Source organism: Empidonax traillii, unplaced genomic scaffold (genome assembly GCF_003031625.1).
Source record: "Empidonax traillii isolate 1590-97213 ecotype Southwest subspecies unplaced genomic scaffold, ASM303162v1 scaffold170:size2694500, whole genome shotgun sequence".
Classification (NCBI taxonomy): Eukaryota; Metazoa; Chordata; class Aves; order Passeriformes; family Tyrannidae; genus Empidonax; species Empidonax traillii.
Genome location: NW_020955363.1, coordinates 454,457 through 472,099, shown reverse-complemented (window position 1 = coordinate 472,099; position 17,643 = coordinate 454,457). Strand labels below are relative to the sequence as shown.

At 40.3% G+C, this 17,643-nt stretch overlaps 1 protein-coding gene across 4 annotated transcripts in view; it reads right to left on the bottom strand.

The window, feature by feature from the left end:
• The window catches only part of INPP4B (inositol polyphosphate-4-phosphatase type II B), a 336,440-nt gene that overhangs the window by 161,104 nt on the left and 157,693 nt on the right, over positions 1 to 17,643 (bottom strand). For all 4 annotated transcript variants that reach the window (XM_027885672.1, XM_027885673.1, XM_027885671.1 and 1 more), the window contains 2 exons: positions 11,138 to 11,256; positions 9,151 to 9,267 (listed from right to left, as the gene is read on the bottom strand). In XM_027885672.1, the coding sequence (XP_027741473.1) occupies positions 9,151 to 9,267; positions 11,138 to 11,256 (236 nt within the window). The remainder of the gene's footprint in view (positions 1 to 9,150; positions 9,268 to 11,137; positions 11,257 to 17,643) is intronic.

Genomic DNA, 17,643 nt, shown 5'->3' with positions numbered 1-17,643 from the left:
TTCAATCCTTATTGCACCTAAATATATTCAACACTATGCAGAAATAATTTTGCCATTAAAGGGCTAGGTTTTAAATATACTTTACTTTCTATTTTACATCAATATCTACAATGGAAAGAGTTAGCTAGCAAAGTAAGCCTTCACACAGGAATTAGCAGGTCTCATTGAAACAACTTTAAACTAGATTTGAAGGGTGAAAGGGGTAAAACCAGGCTCACTGGCGACAAGCCTGAGGGCTGCACGCAACAGTCTGAGGGGCTGTGCGCTAGTGAGGTTCTGTCACTCCGGTGGAGATAGGGGATGGAGATCCATGTGACAGCAAAGATTCAAGGGTTATTGAGGTGTTAGAATCCACAGAAGCACCTGAGAACAGTAAGACAGGAATTCAGGCTTCTCCCCCTAGAAGGGTTTTGTGAACAACAGGGGAGCTGAAGTGCATCTACACCAGTGCATGCAGCATCTGCAGGAGAAGTTGGAAGCCTTTGTGCAGTGTGAACATTATAACACAGTTGCCAATGTGGAAATATGCTGGGGTGATTTGCACAACTGCAATGGTGTAATGGATGGCTATTATCCCTTCAGAAGGGACAGGCAAGGAAGGAGAGGTGGTGAGGTAGCCCTGTATCTTAGGGAGAGTTTTGATTGTCTAGAACTTAATGATGGTGACAATAGGGTTGAGTGTTTACAGGTAAGGATCAAAGGGATGGTCAACAAGACAGACAGACCAGCCAACCAGGAGGAAAAGGTGGACAAAATATTCTATAAGGAGGTGGGAGAAGTCTCACTATCACCAGTCCTTGCTCTCGAGTGGGAATTTCAACTTACCAGATATCTGCTGAAAATACAACCCAGCAGAGAGGAAACAGTCCAGAAGGTTCCTGGAGTGTGTGGAAGAGACATTCCTGACACAGCTGGTGAATCAGCCAACTAGGGAGGGCACCTCACTTAGACCTGTTGCTTATGAACAGAGAAGGACTGGTGGTTGATGCGATGGTTGGAGGCCACCTTGGGCACAGTGATCACAAAGTGATGAGAGTTTCCAGTTCTCAGAAAAGTAAGGAAGGGGCATCAGCAGAACTGCCATGTTGGACTTCTAGAGGGCAAGCTTTGGCCTGTTTAGGAACCTAGAGAACAGAGGCACTTGGGAGTCAGCCCCGAGGGGCAAAGGAATGCAGCAAGGCTGGACAGTCTTCAAGAAGGAAATTATAAAGACACAGGAGCAGGCCATTCCCATGTGCCAAAAGATGAGCTGGTGGAGAAGACGACCGGCCTGGCTGTGAACAGAGAGTTTCGACTGGAACTCTGGAAGAAAAAGATTTTGTGACCTTTGCAGGAAACGGAAAGCAACTCAGGAGGACTGCAAGGATGCCATCAGGTTATGCAGGGAGAAAGCCCAGCTGGAACTTCATTTGGCTTCTGTCATAGAAGACAATAAAAAATGTTTCTATAAATACATTAGCAACAAAAGGAGGGCTAAGGAGAATCTCCACCTTTATTGGATGCAGGGGCACACAGAATGAGAAAGGATAAGACTGAGGTACTTAATGCCTTTTTTGCCTCAGAGTTTATTAGCAAGACCAGTTGTTTGGGTACCCAGACCCTTGAGCTGGAAGAACTGATCATTCACCTGACCATAAATACAAAACTGCCAATGAGAACAAACAAAGCTTATCCTTTGAGTCCCTCAAAAATTTCCATGCTGCTTCGTTTAGTTAAGGAAATCCATTTAGTTTAAGGAAAGCCCAGTACCTGGGCTGCTCATGAGGGCTGCAGCACTCAGCCTTCTGGCAGCACCAGCCATCCCTTCTGAGTAGCAGCTCCTTCAGTGCCTTGTGCAGGGGATGCCAGAGTCAAAGGCACTGGGGGGAAAACAGATCAACCTTCTGAAGGGACAGAAGCAGATCCTTCAACTTGAGATCATGTTTTCACAGCCAGGTTTGCTCTACACTGGCTAAAGAAACAGTATGCCATGTTCTCGATTCACTGCAGCCTGCACATTTCAGAGGAAAACATGCCAGCCTTCTAGAGTAGGCATGTGCCCCTTAACATTAAGAGTCATCATTAGGAATGATAGGGCAGTGCAATAGCCACCTTGGATTTGTTTGACTGTACTGATGTGCTCTGTGCTGGTCTAGTGAGGGATAGAGCAATGAAATCCACAGCTGGTTAAAAACAAATCTTCAGGAAAATGTTATCATTTACTAACTGGTTCCCTCTTTCTAAGCAGTTTTCAAGGTAGCCCTTTACACTGTTACAGAATACCATCGGTCTCATCACTAAGTAGTTTTACAAATCTTTTCCAAAATGTCACCTTTTAGACCAAACCTTTGCCTGATGTGAGGCAGCAGTAGCATTTGGTTGGCAGAGTAGTTAAAAAAAAGAAAATGGAAAATGAATGAACAGTAGGTTACATTTTTCCCTGAAGATACAGCAACAGGGAAGAGTTTGCCTCTCCTCTCCTTGAGGAGAAAAATAAAACAATAAAAGTGTAGGAGAAAAAGTAGGATGCTTTCAAAGAGAGAAAGATTTTTGCAAAGCCAAATCCTCCCATTGAATTTTCAAGGGCGAGGTGCAAAGAGCAGTAAGGCTACAAATGAACTTTAAGTCTATACCTGTAACTTTCTCGGTCTTGACACTTATCCTCAATTCTCTTACAGATACACTAAGATATATGAAACCTTTTTGTACCCTCAGCCACTTCAAAGAAAGGTTTTATTTCAGTATAAAGCCAAAGGAAAGTCAGCAGTTTGAATTTCCCTTAATGTATCCAAGACTTATAAAAATTAGCGAGAAAGACTGTCAGTAGTGCTTTAGGTGAATTCCACATGCATGTGCCTAGAAGAATGAAAAACATTCTCCTCCCCCTCAAGATCTCTAATAATGATGCTTAGTAAGAATATCTAGTTCGTTGCAAACTACCATCAGGTATACATTTGTGGGGAAAAAAAAAAATAGATCATTTTGAAGAGAATCATGAACATCTAAAGCTTTACTGCAAGTATGTCTGTGGGTAGGACTGCACTACTATACAGTACTGCTCTATTAAGAAGAATGTGGTAATAAGAGTTTCTAATTTAAGGCAACATTTCCATGCAAATCCTGCAGAGATGGTAGCAAACAGAACTTGGAAAAGGAAGACTTAAGTGGCTTTTCCTTCAAACAAAGTAGAGCACTTTCAACATCACTTCAATTTTTGAAGAAAAGCAGCTTCAGTAGTTTTAGTGTTCACAAGAGCAAGGCACTAAGTGTACTCTAGTACAGGCAGAGTGCAGGAAGGTGATGTGCAAGATTTCACATTTATCTCTGCTAATGCATTTCATGCCCTGCTTTGGAGTGCTCCTAATATTCAAAATATTCAAGCCGTGTGTCTCTTGAGCAGAGATGGCAAACCACACTAAACTGCGTGGTGGTGTTGTGACAGAGATCGATGCCCACGAGGGAACATGGAACGCTGTTGCTTCAGATTTGGCTTCACAACTGATCTCAAAATGCCTCTTGTCATGATGAACAGGCTTCATTTTCCACTCATCCTGGTGGGATTTAATTTTAAAAAGGGATACTTTCAATATCAAAAATCACACAAGGCAAAATCATTCCTATTGAGCAAGTTTAATGGAAGATTCAAACCTCAACAGTTGAAAGACATCTAATTTAAAAAACCTAAAACTGTCACTTCATAACGTATGTTTCCATGTCCAAAACTGAACTTCTGTCCCCATTACTCCTAAAATAATGCAATTAATCTATTGTTATTCTCAGTGATGAGAGTACCACATGTGAACTCCAGTAATTCTGGAATTCAGAACTGGAAAAATCCAAAGGAGATGATTTTTGAAGGGGTGATGCACAAACCAGATACAGAAAGTTGTCACCAGGTACAGAAAGTTGTTCCTGTCCTCTGCTTCCAGAACTTATCCAGTGTGGATCTGAAGAAGGAGGTACAACTCACTGCATGTCATACCAGAACATTAAAACAGAATTTACCTCAAGATCTTGTTGCATTAAAACAAACAAAATTCCACCACATAAGATTCACACATTTTCAAACCCGCTTTACAGACAGAAAAGCCAGTGTAGTAAGAGTTTAAGCTGTAGGTCTAACTGCATTAAACAAACACAAATCAGATGTTGATGCAGCAACAGAAGAACCCGTCTTGGGAAACAAGCAAACAAAAGCCTCACCATGGTTACATGTTCCAGTACTTGCCTAAAAACATACCCACACTGCTCTACTCAGTGAAGTTCAGAACACTTACTGCAGGACACACACACGTATACTCTAAACACACAACAAAGACTGCTGCCTCACCAATTAGTCATTAGGATTTCCCTCCTCTTAAGGTAGCACAAATTCACCAGTTCTCTATTTGCTGTGGATCTGTTATGTGGCCGTGATACCTGACTTGTGCTAAGCAGTATTTTCACAGTTTTAAAACTTGCTAGACCAAACTGGGAAAACCTGCATGCCTATAGGAAAGATAAGAACAGTACTCTTGTGCAGAAGTAGTACAGAGGTAATATTTGAACAGCTTTTGAGCCTATAATTCCGATCTTATTGGACAATGACTTAAAGAACAGGCACAGCCCCAGCATTATGACAAAACCCAACTATCTAAAATCTTAAAAACTGTGTAGCTCAAGCCAGCTAAACATAAATTTGCTCATGGCAATATGGGAAGAAAATCTTTGTGATGTAGGAACAGATGTCACCATACATTTTTCATACTATGACATTACCCGCGGTTTTGTATGCATGGCTTCACTGGATATATGTAAATTATATTTCATAAACACTCTAACTTCTTTGTTCTAGCTATATCAAAGTAAAGTAGGAATAGCCGAGTCTTTATTAGAAGTTTCTATTTACATAAAAACTGAAGAGTAACCAATCACTTAGAGAATACACCAAGTTGGAAGGGACCCATCAGCATCATCCAGTCCAGCTCCTGGTCCTGCACAAGACAGCTCCAAAAATCACACCGTGTGCCTGAGAGCATTGTCCAAACACTTCCTGAACTCTGTCAGGCTTGCAGCTGTGACCACTTCTCTGGGGAGCCTGTTCCAGTGCCTCAACACCCTCTGGGGGAAGAAACTTTTTTCTGATATCCAACCTAAACATCCCCTGACACAACTTCAGACCATTTCCTCAGGTCCTGTCACTGGTCACCAGAGAGAACAGATCAATGCCTGTCCCTCCTCTTCCCACCACGAGGAAGTTGTAACTGCAGGGAGGTCTCCTCTCAGTTTCCTCTTCTCCAGTCTGAGCAGACCAAGTGCCCTCAGTCTCTCCTCTTATGGCTTCCCCTCATGCCCTTCATCATCTTTGTTACCCTTTTTTGGACACTCTCTAAGATCTTAATATCTTTCTTACATTGTGGTGCCCAAAAGTGCCACAATATTCAAGGTGAGGCCACCCCAGTGCAGAGCAGAGCGGGACAATCCTCTCCCTCGCCTGGCTGGTGATGCTTTGCCTGATGCCCCCCAGGACAGGGCTGGTCCTCCTGGCTGCCAGGGCACTGCTGACTCATGGTCAACTTGACGTCAACCAGGACCCCCAGGTCCCTTTCCCAGTACTGCTTTCCAGCATCTACTTCCCCAGTCTGTCTATACATCCTGGGCTGTCCCATTCCAGGTGCAGAATTCAGCACCTTCCCCTGTTGAACTTTAGATGGTTGGTGATTGCCCAGCTCTCCAATTTGTCAAGATCTCTCTGCAGGGCCTCCCTACTTTGAGGCAGTCAACAGCTCCTCCCAGTTTTGTGTCATCTGCAGTCTTGCTTAGTGTCCCTTCCAGTCCTGCATCCAAGTAATTTATGAAGATGTTGAAGAGCACAAGGACCCAAAATAGAGCCCTGCGGAACCCCACTAGTGACAGGTCAACTCATTCACTGTTACCCTCTGTGCTCAACCCATGAGCCATTGCTCACCCACCACATGATGTGTTTATCCAGGCGTGTGCTGTCCAGCAGGGTACTCTGAGAGACAGTATTGAAAGCTTTACTGATATCCAGAAAGATTACATTGACTGGCTTCCCTTGATCAACTAGGTGGACTAGTCAAAACAAACAAGCAAAAACAACAAAAAAAATCTGTTTCATTATATTAAAAACCTCAATTACAGAAAGCCAAGATATAATTATGATGAACATCAGACAGAGATGCATAAAAAGTGAAAAGTGCAGTCAGAACAGTCAGTGTATCAAGCAGAGTGAATGTGATCCCAGCTGCACAGTACTTCAATATAATTAAACCACACTTCTTACATAATATAAGTTAAATGACAGGCAAGAGTGAAGTTAACTATCTGCTTTCTGGTACAGGAATCCCAGCATTGCAAGGTTATTGAAATCTTTTTTTAAAGAACACCACAAATACCATGTCAGCAGTGTCAAAAAAAAAAATTTTGGTTGTTTCTCAGTGGGAAGCATCCCCCTTCACCATTTACGACCTGTGTGTACAAATCAAGTAATATTTAATTATTTTTGTATTATAGCAAAAATTCAGCAAGTTTGAAAATGAGACCTAATTCTTTTGTATAGATAGAGTCTGGTTTAGGCAAGAAACAAGAAAATGCTTTACCCTGTGATGTACCCACTGCCCTTACCCTGCCTTCTCTGCACTCTTCTATTTGTGGCAGTAAAATCCTGCTGAGTTTAATTAATGCACAGAATTCACTTCGTATAGTTTCATTTTATTAAAAGAGAAATAAGACAAGGTAAACTACTTCTTTGTGACAAGAGATGTTAGATGCTTTGAGCTTATTAACAGAAGTAACAAATAGTGTAGCCCTGACATTGAGGGAATTATTACTGTAGCTTTTTGCCCAATTTCTGCAAAATGTTTTGCAGTCAGATCCAAGGGTTATTTCTGCCCTAAATGCTCAATTATATGAGCTGGTGATTGATCTGGAAGTATGGCCCAGAAGACCAGGGCATACCTAACAGCCTTGGATGCCCCTCCACCCCAAGTAGTTTATCTGTCTGTTTGGAGGAATGGTAGGGCTACATTTTGCAGCCATCAGTTGTGGCAGCAGCTCTTGAGGAACAAGAAAGCCAACTTTACTGTAGCCTGGACAATCAGAACAGTAAAGCCACAGCACTTGGAGCAGTGTTAATGCCAGAGACACAACCCATCTCTTGGGTCATTGAGGTCTGTGCTGTTGCAGCTATGCTGGCAATGGTATCAAGCTATAGCTCATTCACCCTGACTTTTATGAATATATATAAACATCCAGGCTCAAAAAAAGTCACCTGAACTAAGAGAAAGTGCAATAGCTTCCAATTATAGGTAAGCAAGTCAAGCTATTAGTTTTATTGTCACCGACATTCTAGGATGTAAACAGAAGTCTAAATATTTCCACAAATGAAGTTGCAACCAGGGTGGCCTGGGGTCATTCATACATGCTGCAGTCCACCTTGGTTTAAATCTTAGAGCTTATCTAATTTTTTCTTACCTACATGCAGCTTTAAACTGCCTCAATAGTAAAACACTCAATGTACATAAACCAGAGATGGGATAAACATTTCCCCTACAAAAAGGTACTAGAAACTGCAGATCTAGAATGTTTCACATAAGAATAAATGCTATTACAAAAGGGAAAGGTATTCTCTCCTATCTTATAAGCTATGTTAATGGGACTCTCAGGGAGACGTTCCAGTCGTGCACTACAATGGTAAGGAACAGTTATAAAAAGTTCTTACAGGCTTGCAAAAAGCTTATCAAACTATATTCATCCTCTAGGTTAGATCTTCTCCTGTATAACAAGCTTGTAGTAGTACAGGGACAGCTCTATGAAGTTCACTTTTTTCTCTTACTGATAGGATATTATTATCCATCATCTGTCAGTCACAATGAAACTGAAAGGGACAAAATCAAACTTCACTCAATCCTTGTTACCTGTTCACAGTTGACAACTCTATTGACTAAACAGCAGACCCCATTTTAAGGTCCTGTAGTCTAATCCATAACCAAAAATTAAAACATTTACATTGGGAAAATGCACATTAATGTCCTTTCCCCATTATTTTTAAACAGAAAAAGCACAGTGAGGAGACAGAGCCAACATGTTTGCTCAAAAAGTTTAAAAATTTAAACAAACATGTCCCCTAGTTTTTACCAAAAAAAAAAAAAAAAAAAAAAAAAAATTAGGAGTTCTCTAAACATAGAACTTCACTTTTGTAAGCAGTTCAAAGAGAGTCTGAAGTTGTAAACTAAGCCTCTAATATCCTTCTTACAGATAATGAACACATATACAGTCATGACATAAGCTTGAACAGTCTTTAATCATACTGGGTGCCAATTACAGATACATAAAGAGCAATTCAGCTAATTAAATACAGGTGTCAAGGGCCATTCTTGATGCCCAAGAGAAAACTAACAGCTGGACTCCAGATGCCACAGAAGAAAAACACAGTTCTCCTGTAGGTCCTATGATGACATTTAGATCTGTAAGGGTGTCTTAGATCACCTGGAGCACAAGGCACTCAAAGCATGTATTGGCAATTAAATCATTCAAATAGTCCCAATAACCTCCATATATCATCTCAAGTTCATAACTTTGCCATAATAAAAAGTTGACTCTGTATCCAAAAATGTACAACAGTAGAACCCCAAAGGATTCACCTTTAGCAGTAACACTGTAGAGCTTAGACTTTTACAAATCAATAACAGCAGCAGCCAAAGAAAAGCCACTCCTCACACAAGTGATTTAAATAAAAAAATCTTATCTCTCTCAAACTTCAGGTTACAGGCTCTACCGTCATTCTGGTTTGGGCATATAAGTAAAATATTAGAAACTTTTTTCCAAAAAATTATTTACAGCATTGTTATCTCAGTCTATTCCATATGTTCTCTGCCCTCAAAAAGCACAGAAGAGCAACTTTTGTTTGCCAGGAATAGCTGTGTTGACCCATGTAACCAACTAAAAAGCCAACAGCAAAGTGTCCACCTTAAGTGCATGGCTCTCTTTCTCTATTCTCTAATATAGATACAAAAGATAAAGTAGATTTTCGGCAAAAAAGGAAAACAAAACCAATTTCTATATCAACCTATTTCCCCACTTTGCAAATTTGCCAAAAAGAGACAAAGAGCGACATGGTAAGAAAAATCTTACTCGGTAAGACTTGTGGAAGAAATGAGGCAAAGCACTTACCGTGTCTTGAGATTTGTCTTTGACATCATAGACCGTCAGTTTTATTTTAGTCTCCTCATAGATGGGGTATTCCGGTGGGAATGTCACACCAGTCAAAAACAGTGGATCTCTTGTACCCTGTGTAACATGAGTAAACATTCAGTAAGGTAACAGCTGTGCAATGTGTAGTATGTCAGTATGGAGGTACAGAAACCCAAAAGATGACAGCTGTCTACAGTAGAGAGATGGCAATAGATAAGTATTACTACTCAATCAATTAAAACACCAGACAAGTTTAAAACTTTGCCAGGAAAACTTAAAAGCAAACAAACAAACAAATAAACCCCAAACAAAACCACAACAACTTTTTGGAAAGTTTTTTTAACTGGAAAAGATATTAAGTGCTGCTGAAACAGAGCCTAGCAACACATCTTTAAACAGCTCAGCAGCAGATATCAGTATCTGGAATACAACCTGTAATAACCAAACCCTTTCTTACTCCCACGACACTTTCTTAAAGTACCGCAATTTCATCTTGATTTACATGAACTAAAGATATAACTTGCACGCACATACAAAACAGAGTGATCTTCATTAAGTCAAATAATAAGTGCATGGAAATGCTACAGAGACTCTCTGTATTACATTAAGGATATTGATTAGTAGAGAGTGGACTGAAACACCCCTCTTTAGGCAGTAGTGCAGTAAATTAACATTCCTGTGCTTTGTAACATTATGATTTTTTTTCTAAAAGCTGTACACAGAAGTAACTATATCATAGCTTCAGATATACAATTAAATGAATCATACAAAATGTTGTCTATAAGTTCTTAATGTTTAATTATACTTAATTTCCAAAGATTACCAGAGGCTTACGTATCCTTAAATTTTCTATTAAGCAAAAAAAAGGTTTGTGCATGATAAAGATAATTTATCTTGAAGAAAATAACTTTCCGTGCCCTTGCCCCTTCCCCTCCTCCAAAATTTAACTAAAAAGATGAGAGACTTGACAAAACAAATTCAGAAATGCATTGAGATCTAGGACATTGTGTTAAAAAACAAATCTACTTCTATAAAAAAAAATACAAATATCTATTCCATCTTCTGCATGACATTGTTCCAGACAGTCTGCAATGAAGCATCCTGATCAGATATAAGACATTTGAATTAAGCAGTTTCAGGATGGTTGAGGGCTGAAAGCATAATAATTTAATTAGTAGCTGGTTGAAAGTAATCACACAAAGAGCTCATGAAATATTCTCATTGTATTTAACAGTTAAAACAAGCCCTTGGCAAAATCGCATGTGTGTGTTTACCATAAGCCTTCCCTGTTCTTAATGAGTCTCTCTGGTAAGTTAAGCAAGTTACACCTACATTGCCTGCTCACATTTAATTTTCTCTGAACCATTTTTGCTATTTCTGACACTGATGCTTACACGGCAATGTGAGGACAAGCAATGCAGCCTCAGACAGCTTTTGCGGTAATACATGATGCAAGTTGCTAATTATTTTGTATAAAGTCACAGACATTACGTACACATTTTCTTTTCCCAAGTTATAGAAGTAGGGTAATATTTTTCAAATTGCAAAAGCACCAACTCTCTCATGGAAAAAAATAGAACAAGAAACAAATTGGACAACAGATCACAAAACTTAACCTATTTTGTCCTGCAATTTAAAAAATACTTCACAAACTCACTACTACTCTTAATTCAGTTTTACTTTGCATTGCCTTGTCCCTGCATGAGAGAAACTATTCCCTGTTTCATTTTAAACTCCATGCCTCTACTTGGAACAACAGAGCTTTCATGAAAAGCCAAATTAATTTCTGTTTATCCTGGTTAAATGCCAAGAACTACGGAACACTTAGGTATGCTTTACTAACTGCCAGAGTGTGCTTGCCCTACCTAAGACTATGCACTAACTTGTTTTATTTCTCATTCACTTTCTAAGGAAGAAATGAGCAATTCATTAATCAACACATTAATTGAATAAGAAAGAGGCTCACCTCCACGATTTCAGTGCTTGAATACCGCGTCAAAATGTGCTCTGCTGGATGCACCACTGAGACTTGTATAAACGTATTCAACTTCCGATCACGGGTAGCAGCCACTAGATCCTTGCATGCTGGAGACAGTACAAAATAAAAACAAAATACTCAAAAGAAAACTCTGGGAAAATGCTGTCACAGGCACAGGACAAAGCAGACCACGCTCCGGCTCCAGATTAAATCTCCGGAGACAAGTCGATTTAACAGAGGAAGTCCCTTGGAAGTAACTTACAGAAATAGGAAGTCACATGCTGCAGAACTGAACTGAGATCTCGTTTCCACTAAAAATACTTGCAGCTTCTGCAAAGCTCCCTGCCAGAGGCTCATGGGCTCCACTATATGAACGTGTGTGCGCATACGCACTCACTTACACACACTGCGATTGTAGTTCATTTTACATAAGCACTCCTTTAATTTGCCCACAAAGTCTCTCTTAGCAGCCTAACTTGATCCTCTCTTCTCTGACAATTTTCACAGTTATATGACCATTTTAAACACATTCTAAACCAGCTAACTGCTATCAGTGATTGGGTTAGTTTATACAGTCTGTTACTATGGTACGATCTTCTTAGCAGAATTAGTTATTGGGTATAAATCTACATACCTAAAAGCAGACAGCAAAATAATCAATTCTTTTGTCAGTGACTGGCATGTAAATGAGGATAATTGTGTTCTGCCTACCTGGCATCATTATTAAAACTCATTCTATCTAACAGAGAAATTCAGTTCTTGTTTAATAATTCATTTTCATCCTGGGTTCAGAGTCAGGCAGGTGACTAGCTCATTTTTTTAGACTAACACACCTTGTGCCTTCTAACTGAAAGGATGAAAGCACCAAAGAAAAAGGAAAAAGAGGAGGAAAGAAATAATTGCACCATTAGCTGCTCTTCAGAAGGGATATGCAAGTAATGGGGCATGCACTGGCTCTAAAGCAAAACCCATCCACCTTCCATTCTTCATGAAGGAATATGCAACAGTAAACACTGTGGTGGGATCTACCAGTGATTTCCACAGCGCAACAAACTACACTGGGATCTCAGAAGCCTGAGGGAGGTAAAGAATAGCCTGCAGTTTCAGAGAAGCTAATTGTCAAGAAAGAGCTGAGGATATTTTCTAGGAGTCACTGCCAACCAGGGGCTTCCTCAAGTGAGGCTGACCTTTTACATTTTAAAAGGTGAGGCAGATTATCCTCACAGCAAGCAAACGTGGTATGATGAGAAGCCAAGCTAGAAAAGCTCTGATACATACAAAAGGCCAATTCAGTTTGGTTTATACCTTTTTTTTTTTCCTTTGGGCTTGAACCTGCTGCTTGAGTAAATAAAAGGAAAACTGGCTGAAGTTTTTTTACCACTCTTTTACAACAGTTAAAAAAGGACAAGGAAACCATTAAATCTAACCTTCAGAGAATAATTTCAAGTGTTTGCTTTAGTCCAAATTACCAATTAAATCTCTTGGTACATATTCTCAAAATGACCCTATGATAAAATGGAATAAGCATAAAAGTTTGTGCATGATAAAACCTTTATGAAACAGCTTATGGAAGAGCACCAGACTCAAATAGCAAGTTGCCATCAATTCCTTCCTACTGACTCACCACGTTATTAAAATGACTAAATATTAGCACTGCTTGACATGACCTGAAGAATGATGTAAGTAGATCTACTGAAAAGTAGTTACCAAAGCACAAAAGGTTGGGCAGACACCCACCTAATTTGAACTATGTCCTTTCTAAGAGCTGATCACAGATGTGGTACCAGATCACTGAAATTTCCAGATACAGCCATTTCCCCCACAAACCCTGATCTTACGCCACCACACAATCCTTAAATGTTGCACTCTATGGTCGCGTTTTTAGGAGATAGCACAGTAAAGCACAGTTTCAAAGGAATGGCAAGAGAGCTCACGTTCACAATCAGAAGTTGGAACACAGAGATACAGTCAAATTTTTCACACCCACCACAAAGGAAGGCTAGCCAGCTCACAATTTAATGGAATACACAGAAAAGGAAAAACAGAGAGACACAGAAACTTCATAAAAACAAAATTACATGTCCCCCAAAAACACCACCAGTGACTCTGGCAGGAACCCTACAGCTGAACTCTTGTAAGAAGTATTAATGCACGATGAATGGAGATAAAACTCCTACAAATAACAGATTTAGTTGTGCAATGTCTCAAATACATTATCTAGATGTGACTAAATCTTTTAGCTGCCAAGAACATAGGCTTTTATCTGATTGAGAAACTTTTAACAACAGGAAGAAGATTTGCACTAAGCGGTCACCACCTCGGTGATATCTGAGCATAGGAGACAATTCATTTTTGTGACAGTAGGGCAATCCAGTCATTAGATCATTTTTTCTGTAAAAAGGCGGCTTCACAGCATGATCTTGAATTTCACTGGATAGAGCTGACAGTAAGATAACTCATCTGCATATTTCTGGTGGGGAGGATCAGCACAACGCATCAGAACTCTTTGGGAGGCCCCAGCACAGAAGGATAAATGAAATTAAATGAAACCTGCACCTAACTCAGCGATAGCATTATTTATCTCTAATGTGACACTGGGCAACTGATGTTCACAACTACCCTGTCAGTCAGGGAGAGGATATTCAACAAGGTTATTCCTGCTAGAGAACTGAAGATCTGGTGCGACACAGAATTTGTCAGTTTAAGCCACAGTGCATCACTTCCCTCAAAAACAACCCAAGTGAAATGTTTAACAAAACACAGGGACTACTTTTAAGCTGATGCCAAAGAACAGAAGCTTGTTATATCCTGTTCACAGCCTGGCAAGTTTCACAGCCCCATGCTGCATGATTGCCATTTGAACTATTTTACTGGCAGTATCTCTGAAAACCTTAGGTCTTCTCAAAGACACAGTCCGCACTATTCGGACACTGTGAAACATGACATGGCTGTGAAAGCAGAAGACCAGTATATGTTATACATTTAAACACATCTCTTGGGCATTACTGGCACACTACTCAAAAAGAAACTGAGGAAAACACAACCATGAAAGGTATGCTAAGGCCGTTTACTTAACCACAAATTTAACACCGGGACAGCGGGTAACAACATCAGTGCATTTTCCACCATAACCTACGCCCAAACACACCACATACGTAGGTCACTTTACTTTTCAATACTTCACTATGCTTGAATTAATTCTGGAAAAACTCCTCAACAAAACTCAGCGAAATGAAGTGACAGCTTCTACTTACATGCCAAAAGTATATGAATCTACTCGTTGTGACTGTTGACTCAGTGTGTAAAAGCCTGAGTCATCCATTCCCCTGGTGATCCCACCTCTGCTAAGCCTATCAGCACACAATGAATGTTTCAGGAAGAACTGCATTAGGAATAACTGATGCTTTAATATCAACAAAGAAAAAAGTTAAGATAGCAGGAAGAAACAAATCCTCGACATATTACGCAAAGGAAAAGAAGGCAAGAAAGCAGCAAAGTAGTGTGCAGTGCAGTAAGAAAGGCTGAACAGGAAAAGAATTGCTCTAGAATATATTCACAAATACTTATGTATTTTGCAAAATCCGGTCGTCTCCATATGAAACTGTCTCACCATTTAAAAAGCTTGAAAACAGACAAGGTTTAATCATTGCTATCCTTCAATACTTATTCCCAAAATAATAAAAGCAATAAGAATATTGTTATTTCATTTCCATTACTGTTGGCACTCCACTATTAAAACTATAACAGTATTCCTACATGAAACACAGAAAACAAGTACTCCCTCCTCTATCAGTCATGCCTGTACATTGTCCTGTACATTCCAGCAGCACTTTAAATGGCCAGTCTCTTCGCGAACGAAGAACCGGGGAAGGTCTTTCCACCTTCCAGCCTGCGCATTGGATTTTTTAGGTGAGACACAGTGTGCGCGGAACTGAGCCCACCCTTTAATCCTGAGGTTCATCTGCCGGGGCCAAGCACGCTTGGACGGTGGCAGCGAGGTCCTCAGGATGTAGATGGATTGCCTTACGGGCTAACGAGCTCCATCTGCCCGGGGAGGGGCCCCGACCGGGAATCGAACCCGGGTCTCTGCAGTGACAGTGCAGTGTCATTTCCCCTAGACCACCGGGGGCTCCCAGCAGCACTACAAACCACACAAACCACGTGTTGTAAACACAAACTTCACGGCTAGATGTTTGACTCTCAAGTCCTGCACTGTCAGTATTTCGTTGTTCTCTGTGCTGCACTGACACGATGGCTGTGCTTTTCATCCTATTGTGTGCATGTGTGCCCATGTAAAAACAACACAAGGGAAAGACTGGCTACTGTCTCCTCAAAACCAGGCTATGTAAACACAGGAGAATCTTGCTCCACAGTTTCCCATTCATGGTTGCTGGGAGAATTTTTTGAAAACATTACCTACTTATAGGAACAGAGCACAGCAAGAAAAACTAAAAAATCCCAATAACTATATAACAATAAAAAGGGGGGGGGGAAACAAACAAAACAAAGAAACAAAAACAAAACTCCAAAATAGAAATAGCCTGGAAATTCATCATGTACCTTCTCTGAAGCTGTAACATTCTGACCAGGCACTCAGCCCTCTGCTCCATGCACTATGCCCTCGGGAGACATAGGAAATTAATCTGGCTGAGAAACAGGGAGATGCCGCATGTCCCAGAACTGAAAAAAGATCCAGTAGCCAGATCAAACGACATGGGCAGAGGGAATGAAGGACATCCTCAGCTCAGAGTTCACAGGGTTGTTTGGGAAGGAAGCCAAGGACTAGTGCAAAAGTTAGGAAATGGCATTGAAACTGCATTATTTATTTTTGTTAGTGGGGAAAATTACAGCACATTGGTGAATGTCTTCTCATACTCTGGATTCACACAATGTGTGTATTAGCCTGCATAACTCTTTCTCTAACCCGTGACAGAAACACAATTTCCCACAGTTTTATTCCTTCCTATTTTCCAAACCAAAACAGATTCCAAGGGGGCTGGCAAAGGACAGGAATTAACCACCACAGCCCTGTTGTCTCCAGGGCATGCTATTTTGTACACTGTCAGAACAGAACAGAAAATTAGTAGTATCTGAAGACAAGAGGCATGGGAATAGCCTCTCATATGTGTGTGTGTCACACACACACACATGTGAACATAATGTTCGGAACTTCTTTCATTTCACTGAAAATGCAGCAGCATTATTATCCCAAAGCAACTTAGTTTATAAATAATAATGTACGTTCTGTCTTGATAAACCAATTAAATGAGGTGTAGCTATTCCTTAGTGGGCAAAAGGACACATTAATTAAGAAAACACCACATTCAGATGTGTGATACACGCAGAGCACTAAACACTACACAGCTTGCTTTCCTCCACCCTGGGGTGTGCTGTGGATGGCAGAGAGGCATGAGGGAAGATCATCACTGCTTCTTCTGCCTCCACAGGGCACACAGCTCTGAAAAATGAATACCCTCAGTCAGGCACACATAAAAGCTCAGGAATAGCTTTAGAACATACAGGAAAGTTTTGGCCATAGTTTTGAATTAGGAGTGTAAATGCAACTGCAAGAGGGGTGAGAACTGAACAACGTTGTGTTCTCTGCATGGCAAAATATGCCTGAAAGCAAAAGGAGACAAAGGTTTGAGGGTTGATATTAGCACAGAATGATGTTAATGAGCATGCCTAACACTGCCCCATAATAAATATTAATAATTGTTTTGTCTTAAATACTGCTAATTGGCTGTCCCATTCACATGCCAGCAGGAATGCTTCAGTTTGCTGATAGGTACAGTCCCTGTACCCAGGGACCACCAGAACAGGAAAGCTGCTCCCACAACAATTTGCAATGTGGACTCCCCCAAAAATTCACCATACTACACTAAATATCAAAAGATGCAGCCATAAAAATTATTATATCCACATTACTGCAAAATGAGGGCACAGCTACATAGTCATTCTACAGGTATGCAGTAGGAGGGGCAGTCATTAATTGTAATGACCAAAATAGTTGCTCTGACTTGGTTAAGCACTACAATAAAAAGAAACCAGGTGGAACAGAAGACTACATTTGGAACACATACAAATAAGTAAAGATCCACTGATTCTTACTTAAGATAAAGTTCAAAATCACTGTTCTTGTCTCTGGGGATGAGAAACTTCTATAAAAATAATATATCTGTTCTCTGGAACACACAGCTAAAGTAACCTAGTTACATTTTCAAGGAAATGCACATACATAAAACAATTAGTATCCTTCAGGGATGCCTGTAATTAACAGCGGGAAGAAAATTTCTACCAAAAGTCCAAGGAGAAAGACATGACAAGGAAGTCTTACCAAATGAAGTATAAAAAAAGAGATCTCTATGACATCCCTACAAATACAGTTTTAGGGGTGGGGGAAACCCAAAAACCCACAAACACCACCAATATTAGCAGCATTAACCATAAATAATATATCAATATGTTGTCCAGAAAAACATCAATCGTTACCC